At 35.7% G+C, this 15,645-nt stretch overlaps 1 protein-coding gene across 5 annotated transcripts in view; it reads left to right on the plus strand.

Annotated features, from left to right (window-relative positions):
• Positions 1 to 685: 685 nt before the first annotated feature.
• Positions 686 to 15,645, plus strand: part of Macrod2 (mono-ADP ribosylhydrolase 2) — a 2,042,921-nt gene continuing 2,027,961 nt past the window's right edge. For 4 of the 5 annotated variants that reach the window (XM_046434337.2, XM_046434346.2, XM_046434363.2 and 1 more), the window contains exons 1-2: positions 686 to 995; positions 7,312 to 7,428. In XM_046434337.2, the coding sequence (XP_046290293.1) occupies positions 950 to 995; positions 7,312 to 7,428 (163 nt within the window). In that variant the 5' untranslated portion in view covers positions 686 to 949. Of the gene's footprint in view, positions 996 to 7,311; positions 7,429 to 15,645 lie in introns of those variants that run through there. The other variant, XM_058576292.1, reaches the window with a different exon arrangement.

Raw genomic sequence — 15,645 nt, forward strand, 5'->3', positions numbered from 1 at the left:
TAATTCAGACTTATGTTTCTAATACAGTATTTTGGTTGTCTACAACTTCCCAGTTCTTAAAACTCTTTGAGTAGCCCAGTTTACCTGTCTTTCTAAACTTCATTGAATTACAGTGAAATTTGTAATTATTACTTCAAGGTTGGGCAGCTGATTGCGTAAGTTCTTGAACCATTTCTACAATTCTTTCACTTGTTTTGGTCTTATTTGCCCACCCAAAGGAAAGCTTCAGAGCTTTCAGAGCTCGCCCAGAGAGGGCAGTGACAGTGAGCATGGACAATTCCTTTGCACTCACTTTCCTCTCCAGCTTGCATACCTTCCACTTGCTGAGGAGGATTTTGCCCACTGGCTCCTCAGTCACCTGGAGCACTTAGTTTTACAGGCCACGCCCTTTGGTCTTCTCAGAGCGGAGTAGCCAGCTAGAAGCACGCCCCGCTCCGGCGCCTCCAAGGCTCTGCTCCACGCTCCGCCCCTGTCGAGAGGTACTTCTAGCCCTCTAGCGCCCTTGCTCCACCCACTCCAGCTCCCCAACGTCCTCGGCGTCGGGCCCGAGCCTGCGCCTGCGCCTGCGCCCTGGGGCCGAAGTCGGGGCGCGCCTTGGCTAGAACGCGGAGAGCGGCGGGCGGTGCAGCCAATGGGAGGCGGCGCTGCCTAGCGGCTGGGAGGCGGGGCCTGCGCGGGTGTTAGGTTAGCGCGAGGCGTGACCTAGTTGACAGGCTCTGAGGTGCTGCTGTGGCGGCGGCCGCCGAACTGAGGCGGGTGGGATCCAAAGCCAAGCGCGGGCTGAGGGAGGAGGGCGGCAACTGGAAAGCGGCGAGCGACGCGGGACGCAGAACCTTTTTCACTTTTTCCTTCCCGAGTGCCCCCTCCTAACCCTCCCACTACACACACACCCTGTTTGCCCGTGAGCCTGGGGAACTTGCAGCTTAAAGCCAGCCACCCCCAAGGCAACATGTACCCCAGCAACAAGAAGAAAAAGGTGTGGAGAGAGGAGAAAGGTAACCAGCCCGTCGAGTCCTGGGGGGTGCGGGCGGTAGGGGTTGGGGTGGGGGCGGGGGTCAGGCAGTGTGTGCCGCGGCGCCCTCCGCTAGAGCTCCCGCCTCGCGCCCTCCGGCCGGTGCCGCCTCCCTCTGGTGTCGGTGTGTACACACGCGCACACCCGTGCGCGCCTCGCCGTGCACGCGCCGCCCCCAGGCACCTGCAGCTCGCGCACGTGTGGGCGCACGCCCCTTTCTACCTCCAGCCGCGCCCGGTCACCTTCTGCCTAGGTGGGGCTGCTCTCGCCTCGCAGGCAGCGTGGAATCCCTTGTACCCTTGGCGCGGTACAAGTTTCTGTGAATCCCAGCTGGGACTTTGGCACCCCTGGCTGGGGTGTCCCACGGACAAGTGTCCGCTGGCAGGCACTCAGGCTGCATTGCCGCTGCGCCTTGGCGCCCCAGAACCCTCATTCATTCCTTCCTCCGCTCCAGACTGGTAAAGAGTCCCCATTTTCATGTGTTTATCCCCTTTCTAGGTCCCCTTCCCCAGCTGCAGTGTGACTTTTGAAATCTGAAACTCTAGGGGAAACCTGAAAGGAGCATCTTGTCAGTGAGGATAAGCGCTTTAGAGGAGTCTGAATGGGCTTTTCACTCAGCAATGTATTTCTGTGTTTTACATCCCCATTCATAGTCTGAAGTTGTTCAGTGCATTGTATGTCACTCAGTGATTGAACCCATTCCTGAATTTTGTGCATATCAAGGCTTAGCCAAATAGGTTAAATTGACAGTAGCATTAATTCCTTTAAGACATACAAGTGTATGATTCAGTCCCCTCCCTTCGTTTCTCTTTCTTTTCTGTTGTCACAGATTATATTCTGATGTAAAACTTGATACTGGCATTTCCCCCCCCCCCCCTCCTTTTTCACCTCTATTCTTTATTTTTTACCTTTCTCACAGATATGTAACAAAAAGAGCTTGTATTGATACTGTTAAGATACGCTAAACTTACATGTTTGGGTGACCGGCTTGAAAATTAGTTTCTTTGATAGTAGCTCTTTAAAACGTGTAGATTTTTTAATTGCAAGTCCGTTGGCCTTTGAACAGGTGATAGCCAAACGGTGGAGGTGAGAATGGGAATTAAAAAGAATCCTCTATGTAGGGCCTGTTTCCAACAATATATGAGAAAAGGGATAGGAGGATGCCCACCCTCCCAAAGTAACTACCAGGAAGATTTAATGTAACAGTACACACAATTAAAGTGTCCTTTAAAATACTGAAAGATTAGAATGTGTGTCATTTAACTATGTTTTCATGATTATGAGCATGGAGGGCTAAAAATTCTGGTGTCATGGAACAAATGCTGTTGAGAATAAGAGCCTGATATATAAAATGATTTGTTTTTTGCAGTAGTATTTATTTTCCACATATTTTCAACAAGGATACCTTATGAGCTTTGAAAAATCATTTCTACCCATTTTTATTGATGGTCTTGAAATGTTAGCTTTGTATTATTGATGATGATGAAGGCAAGATAGTGGAGACAGACATTGTTTTCAATAATATGAATCGTTGATGAAATTATAGTGAGTACTTAAGAATTATTTTTCTGTTATACTTAAAAAAAGTTCCTAAAGTAACAATGTTATAATGGTTCATTCATTTAACAGCTACACAGTTGGACTGATAAGCAGAAATAAGTCTTTTTAGTGTCTTTTTTTCTCTATTTCTTCTAAAGGAAAAATATAACCAAATTAATATTTTTAAAATAAAGAAGTAGATGCACAAAGAAGGCAATTAAAGTAGTTTTCTCTTATTCAAAACTAAGCTATTTTTGCATGAAATTTAAAGGGAAGAGTTGTGATTTGAAACTTTAATGTATGTTTTATTGTTTTATCAAGATGTTTGTATTTGGAAAATTTGAGTACAAAAATCATATGTATTATTACATCAAGAAAGCACAAAGAATTTCTAGTACAGCAGAAAAGTTTATCCCACTAGAGAGTTGATGGCATAATATTTTTTGCAGTGTTACTTAAATCCAAAAGAAGGCTTACCCACTTCATTGAAATGTCAAGACACTCTAGAAACATTTAAACTCAGTATATCATCTAATAAGTAGGTCTGCCTGCTTATATGTTGGGTTTACAGAGGAAGGGTTCATTAGAAAGGTGAATCATTCTTTAAAAATAAATCTTATATAACGGTAAAGAAACTGTATGTCTGTGGTCTTCAGTATGTTTCATTGTTGAAACAAATAACTAAGGAGTGGTCAAGACCACATTTATTAAGTAGACATTATAGTATTTTAGCCCTAATTCAGAATCAATGTGTATTTCTTTTCTTTTCTTTCTTTTTGGTACCAGGGATTGAACTCAGGGACATGCGACCACTGAGCCACATCCCCAGCCCTATTTTGTATTTTGAGACAGTGTCTCACTGAGTTGTTTAGCACTTTGCTGTTGCTGAGGCTGACTTGAACTTGTGATCCTCCTGTCTCAGCCTCTCAAGCCACTGGAATTATAGGCATGTGCCACTGTACCTGGCTACTTAATGTTTATTTTCATTTTAAGTATTAGGACTTACTTTTGTTTTTTTACAATTGGTCTTGTTTTGTTTTGTCTTTATACGTAAACTTTTAAATAAATAGAATGACAGAGGACAGGTTTCATTTCTATATGTACCTTCTGACATTTGCAAAAACTGTAAATTGCTTAATGTCTTTCATCTTATTTCTGATATTGTGGTAATTTCAAATTAGTAATCTAAGGCTTTAAACGTAGTACTTTTAGCAATTTACAGTCATCTTCCTTTTCCATTTTTGTGTGATAAGTCAGAATTTACTATTCCTTTCAGGCTTTCTACTCTACCAAGATCCTATCTCTTTGTAATACACAGATGATATATATATTTTAATTCACAGAGAAAGTAAATGCCTTAAAACATGAACAGCCTAAATATTCTCTTCCATGGTCTTATTGGTTTGTTTCTTTACATGTTCTTTAGGTTTTTTTCCTATCTTAGAGGAAGCACTTCTTTGTTTCTAAGATAAACTCCACTGCTTGTATTCTTCATCCCATCTCCTGTAGTTGAGATCTTCTGCCATGATTTATTTGTTCTTGGGTATGTTTTAATTTCAGTATCTTTGTGTTCCTCTCTATGCCTGTAACAATTCTCACAGCACTTCACCCTGGAGTTGTTCTCATTTGCCTTCTTTTGCTCACTCCTCCATAGCCTCTTGTATTTTAGTTATATTCTAATGAAACATATGTTCCTAAAATCATTTTGTAATAACTATGATGGTGGTATAAGAGGAGTTACCATTTAAATCCTGTTTGTGTGCTCAGCATTATTCTTATTGCCTTACATGGGTTATCTTGTTTGATTCTCACAACAATCCTATGAGGTAGAAATTATAGGGAAGTATACAGTAGGGTCAAGAGCTCTGAACACAGTTGCCTAGATTTGAATCCTCGTTATTGAGCTATGTAGAATCTTATGTAAGTTATTTGACCCGTCTTCCTTATTTGCCTTGTCTGTACATTGGGAATAATACCAGCCTGCTTACCTTAAAAGGACACTGCAACAAAGATATGCAACACATATTTGCATAATTTAGATTACAACCTCACCAGCACTGTGTACCACCTCAGTGCCAGTTAATGAAAACAATGGCTTTTATAATTTTTGTGTAATTTTTATTCTTGTAGGAAGAATACTTCTTCTACTTATTCAAATCCTTCTACTTATTCAAATCCTTTTTCCTTATTTTTTCCGAATCTCAATGGGACCTTATAACCCCAGTGACAAGTAGGTTTTATTTCATTGTTCATCTGTTTGTGCCTGATAAATATGCCTAAGTGCTTTTTAAAATTAAAAAAAATTGGGGCTGGGGATGTGGCTCAGGCGGTAGCGCGCTCACCTGGCATGCGTGCGGCCCGGGTTCGATCCTCAGCACCACATACAAACAAAGATGTTGTGTCCCCCAAAAAACTAAAAAATAAATATTAAAACATTCTGTCTCTCTCTCTCTCTCTCACTCTCTCTTTAAAAAAAAATTTAAAAAAGTTGTTTTTTGAGGTTACATCCCCTCCCCTTTCTTTTCTCTCTTCCCTCCTCTAATCCTTTAGACTAGAAATTTAGGTTATAATTTCCAAATCTTTTTGTAAAATATTTTTTTAGCTGTAGATGAACACAATACCTTTTATTTTATTTATGTATTTTTATGTGGTGCTGAGGATCGAACCCAAGGTCTTGCATGTGCTAGGCGAGTGCTCTACCACTGAGCTACAACCCCAGCCCTAATTTCCAGTTCTTGAAGTTGGACCTTTCTCCAAGTTCAAGATTCTTGATTTCAAGAATGTCCCACAGGTACCTGAAACTCAATTTTTTGACCCTAATCACCTTAGTAAATGTGGCTTGAATGTTACCTCTGATTAAAATACCTTCTTTTGATACGATTGAAGAAGAGGTAGTTGTAGGAGTGTGGAAAAGTATTGAGCTTAGCTTCCAGAGTAGCAGAGGCTATAAGCACTAACACCATTTTCATACCCAGCTTGAAAGAATCTTTTAAAGTGATTATTTTGCTAGGGTTGAATTTCCTTGAACTATATACTATGCATTTTTAAGTTAAATCATCTAAACTACAGTGCCATGTAATAAGCCAAAAGAGAATTATGGTGAGAGTGTGACTGTCATTCACTATATATATCGTGGAGATCTTTGGTAAAGATGCACAACCGCTGACCTATAGAGTGAGGTTGCCAGTGTTAGTTTATATGTTGAATATTAGTAAATCTTAAGTTCTTCCTTGTTTTTTTTTAGTTGTAGAAAAACACAATACCTTTATTTTATTTGTTAATGTTTTATATTTATTTTTATGTGGTGCTGGGGATCAAACCCAGTGCCTCATACATTCTAGGCAAGTGCTCCACTACTGAGCCACAACACCGGCCCAAGTTCTTCCTTGTTTTTAAGATTAAAAATTAATTTTCACATTTTTTTTCATTCATTCTAGTAGATCATTTTATGTACCTACTGGGATATGCATAATCAACTTTGAATATTAGTGGTCTGCTCTATAGGGTAAAGTTAAACTGCTCAGCATGGTGTACAAGTTCCTAAATAGCTATGTTTTATCTTGTTTTTAGCTATTTTTCACTTCTGTAGCCAATCACTTTCTGATATTGTATCTTTCATTTTTCATTAAACTAGTTGCATTTCCTTAATTTTAATATTGTTCTGTTGGTCAAAATGTCCTTACTTTCTGCCTCTTTATGGCAAAACTCTATACATCCTTCATGAGTCAGCTTACATATCACTTTTTTGGGGGAAGTTTTCTTGACAATGTAGTGTATTATAATGTTAATAGCATAACCTGACAGTGAAAGTGCACTTTTTTTTTTTTTTTTTAAGAGAGAGTGAGAGATGGAGGGGGGGGGGAGAGAGAGAGAGAGAGAGAGAGAGAGAGAGAGATTTTTTTTTTAATATTTATTTTTTAGTTTTCGGCGGACACAACATCTTTGTTTGTATGTGGTGCTGAGGATCGAACCCAGGCCGCACGCATGCCAGGCGAGCGCGCTACCGCTTGAGCCACATCCCCAGCCCTGAAAGTGCACTTTTATTGGTAATGGCCTTGTAGAATCAAGGAATTATCTTGGTGGCTATATTTTTTCTTTTTTCTTCTTTTTTTTTTTGTGAGTGTTTTCATTATTTGTACTTACCTGTCTTCATTTTTTTCCCCTTTTATTTGGTACTGGGAATCTAACCTGGGGTGCTTTGCTAGTGAGCTGCCTCCCCAGCCCTTTTTGTTTTGAGACAGGGTCTTACTAAGTTGCTAAGGGTCTTGCTAAGTTGCTAAAGCTATCCTTGAACTTGTGATCCTCCTGTCTCAGTCTCCTGAGTTGCTGGGATAAGAGGTGTGTTGCACCACTGCGACTGACTTATCTTACCATTTTAAATTTTACCTACATAGGTATTATTTTGTATGTTTTCAGTTTCATCTTTTGTCCTGTGAACTCAAGGTTAAGGATCACCTTTATATCTAGGGTGTATAAACATATCCCCTGATAGGTACCAGGCTGTTAGTAAATACTGATTGAAAGAATAAATGATTTTACTTATTTCTTAGACCATCATGAGAGTGTCTTCTTCATCAGGCTTTGTTTTTATTTTTCTTGCTATTATGAGGTTAATTTGACACCTTCTAACACACATTTTGGTGTTCCTTAAGACCATACTAAGTCTTTGGTTAGTTTAACATGGTTAATATTTAAAGTATAAAATAATTCCAAAGCTTAATAATTAAATACAAATGGAGATTCTGCTTTTATTTTGCAAGAACGTTTACTGAAGATGACCTTAGAGGAGAGACGCAAAGAATACATAAGGGACTATGTTCCTCTCAACACCATTCCATCCTGGAAGGAGGAGATGAAGGGCAAGAACCAAAATGATGGTAAGTTTCTCAGAATATTTTTTAGGTACAAACTGTTCCCATTTATTATGACTCTTGCATGACAGTTGTTGACAGAAATTAATAACATTTAAGAAAGAGATGACATTTTTGTTATTTTGCTGTTTAAATTATGCTTATCATTCAGTTGTTTAGTGTAGGACTGTACCTTAATATAATTTGTGTTTTGAAATATATCACGTTTGTAATATAGTGCTCTTTTTACAGGTACATTTCATTAAAAGAGAAACAATTATTCTGCAGGAGTTTTTAGAGCAAATGCTGTTTAGAGATGTTGCTCTTGCTCTGGTGGTGTGGCATTTTGAGTTTGCTTTGATTAATTTTATTTTTATTGTGTTCCTTTATTTTAAGGATTGCATATTAATTTAAAGAGTATATTAGGAGGAATAGAGAAAAACCAAGTAGGATTTCACAGAATTTTGAGAATATATGTTTTGTGTGGGGTGATATTATGTCTGCATGTAAAAATTTGTATGACAAAATTTACTCTCAAAGTTTTTGTCATTTGATGAGAGTCTAGATTGTGTTAGAATATAGTGAAGTTTTAAGGATTAAAAAGGTACATGAGGGGCTGGGGATGTGGCTCAAGCGGTAGCGTGCTCGCCTGGCATGCGTGCGGCCCAGGTTCGATCCTCAGCACCACATACAAACAAAGATGTTGTGTCCGCTGAAAACTAAAAAAATAAATATTAAAAAAAAAAAAAAAAAGGTACATGAAAAAATTTCTAAGCAAACATAATAAAGTTAATGGATGTTTAACATGCTTACCTCAGAATTAACACTCACTGGTATTAATAATCTGAATATAAAGTTTATTCAAACAGGGTACTTTTTAGGTGCTTAATAGTTGAGTAACTGTTTTATAAAATGAACTTGGACCATGTTAATTTCATAGATTGTGGTCTTAGATTGATGGAACCATAACAGGTACAAAGTACCTTGTGCCCTGAAAATGAAGACAAACATGGAATTCTATGGACAAAATCTGTGGGGAGAAACATCCAAATTAGGCTTTGGTGTCTGTGAAGAGAATACATGATCAGGCTTTAGATAGGGTTTTGTGTTTTTAGAAGGGAAAAGCATGTGAGGATGGGAGTGAAAAGGTATGGGTTCTTTTAGACTTTATGTTACCTAGAAATGTTTGATATTGGGCAAGTTGGGTAGTGACTCCACCTCAGGTTCTAATAGTAAATACTGATTGAAATAATAAATGATTTTACTTATTTCTTAGATAAAAAACCCAGCCCTTAATGTACTATTTTTTTTTAAAGAGAGAGATAGAGAGAGAGAGAGAGAATTTTTTTTTAATATTTATTTTTCAGTTTTCGGTGGACACAACATCTTTATTTGTATGCGGTGCTGAGGATTGAACCCAGGCTGCACTCATGCCAGGCGAGTGCGCTACTGCTTGAGCCACATCCCCAGCCCCTTAATGTACTATTTTTATATGTGATAATAACATTGTAGTTCTATTGAAACAACAAAAAAGTGTCATTGGACTAAAGTGTCATTGGACAAGCTCTTTGGGATGTTCACATCTGACTTGTGTCTTAAGTAAATGCAAGTTGTTTTAATAATGGTCTGATTAAAGACATCATTGAAAGAAAAGATAATGCTGTGTAGTGGAAAGAATATAGGGCCAGAAATCAGGGAGATAGAGTTCTGGGCTTTGTCTAACCTTGTACCTCTTCATGTTTGAGTCTCAATGTTTTTTCTTCTTTTGTTTATAAGCAACTGGTATTGAATATTCAGCCATTATATATACATACATGCATATATATATATATATATATATATATATATACACATACATACATACATATATATATATACACACACACACACAAACACACACACATATATATTTTGTTTATTTTATTCTTCTTTCTAGTGCTTCATTCATCTGATTATCTTTTTTGGTTCCTAATTTAGCTGGTCAGTTTTTTTTAAGGATATAGTACATGATGTTATTTTTAGGAAATCTCCTTTCAAGATAGATGTGGAATTCTGTTCTTGCCAAAATAATTGACAAAGCAGCAGTTGATACCCAGGCTGCTTGGCCCTGTGTTGGACTTGCTTACCTCTTCATGGAAGCTTGGCCTTTCTATTGGTTACTTCCATTTAAGAATTCAGCAGGTAATGCTCTGTAGGGTAGAATTGTGCCGTTAGAGAAGTCAGAGTTGGATGTTTTCAGAGAAACCATGTGCCAAATAGTGTTCCCCAAATTAGAAAATACACTTAGAATAGCACCTTACATGTTTAGATGCTGTATATTTAATCCTGTCTCTTAGTATGAATTTTATAAGTGATTCATAACTGCTCTATATATTTCATTTTTTTTCCCTTAATGCTTTTTTGAACTTGAAGTCCTTCATGGGGAACTAGGTGATGTCATCAAGATTGTATTTCTGTTAAACAGTGTTTTATTCTTTCATCTAAAATCTGAAATGTTACTTGTTCCTCTCTTTACGACCTAGAAACTGGTGTCTGGCCTCTCCCAGACACCAGTGAAATGGAATGGCTCATTCTATAAGTAATGTTAATTTCTTTATATTATATACATCTTTCAGGTGTACTTTCTTACTGTAACCTATTTACTGCTTAATTATAAAAAAATATTAGTAAAGAGAATCTATTTAGTACTATAATAGTTTAAAAGATTTTTAGGGCTGGGGGTATAGCTCAATGGTAGAACATTTGCGTAGCATGCCTGAGGTCCTGGCACTGGATCTCTAGCCCTAAGGGAAAAAAAAAAACCCACTAAAAATATAAATTCAGAGCTAGGCACATTAGCACATACCTATAGTTCCAGCTATTAGGGAGTTGTCTCTGAAGCAGGAAGATCACTTGAGCCCAGGAGCGAAAGTATAAGTGTGTGTGTATATATATTATATTTTACAAAATGATATAGGAACAGTATACATATAGGCATATTTTGAAATGTTTAAAGTCATTGCTTATAATTATGTATATAAGTAGGTATTGATATTTACACAAGTTTAATTTTTAAAATATGATACTTTAAATATTAAAATCTGTCTCTAATTCCTTTTCATTTAGTTCTTAACTTTTAGGAAATGGACAATATTTATTGGGTTAGGAAAGTCTATCAATTTTAAACTCAGTAGTTTTTTTATTATCTTTGTTTTCACAGAAGGTCATTTTGCCTTAATATTCCATGGTTACATGGAAAGTTCTTAAGCTTTTGTTTTAAAATTTTTCCTTTGTTTAGATTTCTTTTAGTTAAAAACTTACTAGCTTACACTAGAAAGTTGAAAAAGAGTGGAGTGGCCAGATGTGTAACAATTTTGATTTTGATTTTAAGTCATCCTTAAAGATTAAAAGGAAACGAAAAATCACTAAATAAGATAAATATCAATGTTTATATGAAATGGAGGAAGAAAGTAGATGTTATTTTTTACTTTAATTTATTATTTTGGTAATATTGAAAAGTTATGGATCAGAAGAGAAAAGAATAACAGGTGATTAGCCTTCCCTCCCCAAAATAGCTCATTACAACATATCATTTGCTTATCGTTCATGTTCATATTTGTCAACTATTATTAGCAAATCTCTGGAGTTGTATGCTTCCAGTTACATCTTTCTCTGTTAGCAATTGGGTAATATTCTATTTCATTTGTCTGTTGGTATGTTGTAGGAAGTTTTAAGTTTTCTGTTATTCTCTTTGACTAATACCTGGAATAATATCTTATGTGTAGGTGGGCTTGGTCAGTGTGTTAAATAAGGATGCTTATCTACGAGGGACAATTTTCTATCCCCCAACCAGTTTTAATCATGGGCATTAAAAAAATGTATGTATAAAGAGAGTAGGTTAATAAACTTTCATGCATTCACCAATCAATTTCAACAGGGAATACACAGCCAATTTTATTTAATTTATGCCATTGCTCCTTGGATCTTCCTTCCAGACTATTTTGAAGCAAATCGTACATACATTTCTATTTTTTCTGGTGTGTGTGTGTGTGTGTGTGTGTTTGTGCATGTGTGTGTATGTGTGTGTGTATAATACATATATATGCATATGGCTGTATCTTTAAAAGACACTTTTTTGTTGTTTCAATAGAACTATAATGTTATTATCACATATAAAAATAGTACATTAAGGGCTGGGATTGTAGCTCAATGGTAGAGCGCTTGCCTAGCGTGTGTGAGGCACTGGATTTGATTCTCAGCACCACATGTAAGTAAGTAAGATAAAGGTCCATTGACAACTAAAAAAAAATTAAATTAGTAATTAATATAATTAACTATCTAATTAGTATTTACATTTTCCCTTTGTCTCATAAAGTTTTTTTAACAGTTGATTTATTTGAATCAAAATTTAAACAACATTATTGTATTACAATTAATCAATAGTTTTAAGTCACTTTAATTTAGTTAGTTTTCTTCCTATCCTTTTTTTCCCTCTTATTATTTAACACACTAAGCTGTTTGTCCTGCAGAAATTTTCATTTTTTTATTGCTGACTATATAATTGTGGTATCCTTTAGTACATTGTGATGTTTCTCTATTTTTTAGAGTTGATGGTTCTATCCAGAGACTTATTAAGACATATTTAAAATTTTTTGAAGAATGCTATGTGGATTATTGTGCATTTTTTTGCATTATATCACAAAGCACATAATGTCTTGAGTATCTCCCTATGGTAATAATATTTATCACTGGATTCAAGTATTGTCAGTCTGCTCTATATAGTTGTAAAGTTTCCTATCATTTTTTTTAACCCTAAGTAGTTATTGATAATTGTTACTTAGTTGTTTTATTTTATTAGGGATTTCAAAATAGTGTTTGAATTTTATGTTTCCTTCATTTATTAGTTGGACTTTTATAAGGAGTAATTTTCTCTTATCAGCTCTTTGGTCATTGTAATTCATACACAAAAGGAAGAATAAAAATTTTAGATTTTCCTTATTTACCAGTTTTCAGATTGAGTTGATTCCCTCATATCTTCCAAAGGTGATCAAAGAGTTCTTTCTAAATTTTGATTATCATTTTGAATCTCTATCTCTGTCATTTACCTCTCTCACCTTTACCTTCTCCCTCTCTTTCTCACACATGTTAAGTGAGGTTGCTTCAGTAGTTAAGTTTACAAAAGGTGTGTTGAAAGTGAACCTTCCATCATAAACACACAAAAAAACTAGTCCCAGGATATAGTAGAAAGACAAGTCATACATAGATATATAAACCGTTGAATGGATAGATAAAATAAAAGATGTCATTGCTTCTTTGTAGTGACAATAGTTTTAGTTTTTGGGTTTAATGTTTATGTGTTCTGCTTCCCTTCAGTATTTCCCTGCTAAGCTTCCAATGAATACCACCCAAAGAAGAAATGTTGTTACTCTCTGAATGAATCAAAGCATTGGCAAAGACTCTGCCAGGCTTATGCTAATATTTGACTGGCAGAGAAAATAACTATGGCTACAATTTAGAATGTCTTTGAAGTCATTATTTTGAATGTTTGAATATCAGTGGGAGAAATAAAATAATACATGATGAGAATGAGTTAGGTGGAAACCATACAATTACTGTATTCAAGTATAAGAAAATATTTAAAAAATTGTCAATTTAGAAGGAAGCTTCATATTTTATATGCATGTATATATTCAAATTTGCTTTATAAGTCATTTGGAGAACACTTAACTATAAAATGTCTGAAAACATGCAGTCTTTGGAAATTTGACTTTCTCTACACTCCATTTTTTTGAGGGGTATGGAAATATTTTGATATACATAGGTTGGTTAGAGGCACATTTATAATCCTTTTTTTATATTAAGCATTAGCACGATAGCTTAAAAGTTCAGCCTTATTTTTTAAAAAATTTTTCGTTAAACTAATTTCTGTCTTAACTGTTTCTAATAATCATGGATGACCAAAGAAAACTTCAAACTTCTGAATCTCTCAGTCTATTCACTTTTAGATCTAATTTCAATATAGGTTTTGAATTTTGTGTTATTTTATTTATGTCCCAAGCTAGTTTCTTCTTCTTTTTTTTGGTGGAGGGTACCAGGGATTGAACTCAGGGGCACTCAACCACTTAGCCACATCCCCAGCCCTCTTTTGTATTTTATTTAGAGACAAGGTCTCACTGAATTGCTTAGTGCCTGGCCTTTGCTGAGGCTGGCTTTGAACTAGTGAGCCTCCTGTCTCAGCCTCCCGAGCTGCCCAAGCTAATTTCAGTGTAGGTATTGAATTTTTGTATTTTTTTTTAGCTGTGTCCCAAGTTAAAAGTGATATTTAGAAATAATCAAAAGAAGGTATATGTTAATCTAATCCTTTTTTAAATACCAGTACATAGTCTAGTATTTTTAGCAACTATTTTTGAATGTCAGTATGTTTATTAATCTTCAGGACTTTGGAAATAATATAATCATTTACCCTACAGAATATTACATGGAGAAGGGTGAGGGACCATAAAGATAACAGAAACTTAAAAAATGCGATTAGCGGGCTGAGGCTGTGGCACAGTGGTAGAGCGCTTGCCTAGCACATGTGAGGCGCTGGGTTTGATCCTCAGCACCACATAAAAATAAATGAGTAAAATAAAGGCACTGTGTCCATCTACAACTAAAAATACTTTAAAAAAATTCGAATAGCTAAGATAAGGTAAATTCTGTTCCATATTTGTAAACTGTGTTAACTACATTATTTTATTAAATGTTCGATTGTTGTGTTTTGGAAGACAGAGTGCAATTTAAAATGACTAAACAGTTTGGAAAATGGCTTTAAGAACAGGATGGAATTAAATTAAGTAGAGGTAAAAATTGGAAAAGAAAATTTTCTGCTTGATTTGTATAGACCCCTTTTTATATTATCATATTCAGTTTGAGCATTATACTTTAATATAATCTATAGAGTAGAAGTAATATAATCTGTAGAGTAGAAGAAGGCTAAAGGCAAAACACTGCAGCTTCTTGGATACAAATCCTTTATTTTGATAGTTGGTGGTTTTATTTTTCCCTCATAAATAATCTTAAAATGAATTTAATTAAAATTTTGTACTTCAAGTATCTGAGAGCACTCTGTCTTATTCTTTAAACAGTTATGCATAATGTTTCCATTACTTGCAAAGATACACAACTAGAATTTATATTAAAAATAGACATTTTTTTTTGTTTTAGAAGTGAAGGTAAAGACTAAAGAATAAAATTCTACTTGGCCTCCATTATCTTCTGGGCTCTTTTCCTCTTTGTCCTCTTAATATACCAATCCCTTTCTTGGCCTTTGCATTTAGCCACACTGTCTTTCTTTCTGTTTCTTGAGTGTGCAGTGTTTCCGCACACTACTGAGCCTTAATGTGAAATTTTGCTCACCACTTATCATACTTTCTTAGTTTTATCATTTTTCGGTGCTAAGCCTGAAAGCCTACTATTCTCTGTGAACTCTTCCTTGCTTCCTTACTCTGAAGCAGTGTATTATATACTTTCATAAAGCTATCTTCCTTTTCATTGAGTGTTTATAGCAATTGGTTTTTATATACTCAGCAGTGGGAATATCTCATTAGGATCTGTCTCCTTTATGACACTGTAATTATCTTGAATATAGGACTGTTTAATCTTAACTTTCTTTTTTATCTCTGGCATCTGGCATAGTGCTTGGTATATTGTAGGCACTCAGTGAATATTTGTTGCATGAATTGAATAAATGATAAATTGCATTTACCTGTTGATATTTTTATACAGTATTTTCTTTCTACCTTTCATGTATTGGAAAAATTCACATGGAAATTAGAGGCTTAGAAATTAAGCCAGATGCTTTTTAATATAGGCAATAAATACTCTGCATTTTTTAAAATATAAGATTGGTTTTATTAAGTTTTAAATTTGATGGGGGCTGGGGTTGTAGCTCAGAGGAAGAGTGCTTGCCTGGCATGCATAGGGCTCTTGGTTTGATCCTCAGCCCACATAAAAACAAAAAAAAGGTATTGTGTTCACCTACAACTAAAAAATAAATGTTAGGGGTTTCGATCCTCAGCACCATGTAAAAGTAAATAAATAAAAAATAAAGATATTTTAAAAAAATAAATAAATGTTAAAAAAAGTTTTAGATGTGATAAATTTCAAAAAGATTTTACTAAACTATTACATAGATATATAACTAGTTGAGACAAGGATAAGAATTAATGTGTTTTGTGTATTCTACAGCATTGTATATTGTTATTTTATTATATTTAGTAACTG

This window comes from Marmota monax, unplaced genomic scaffold (genome assembly GCF_021218885.2).
Source record: "Marmota monax isolate L192 unplaced genomic scaffold, Marmota_monax_Labrador192_F-V1.1 WCK01_AAM20220418_F8-fsc00005, whole genome shotgun sequence".
In the NCBI taxonomy this organism is placed as follows: Eukaryota; Metazoa; Chordata; class Mammalia; order Rodentia; family Sciuridae; genus Marmota; species Marmota monax.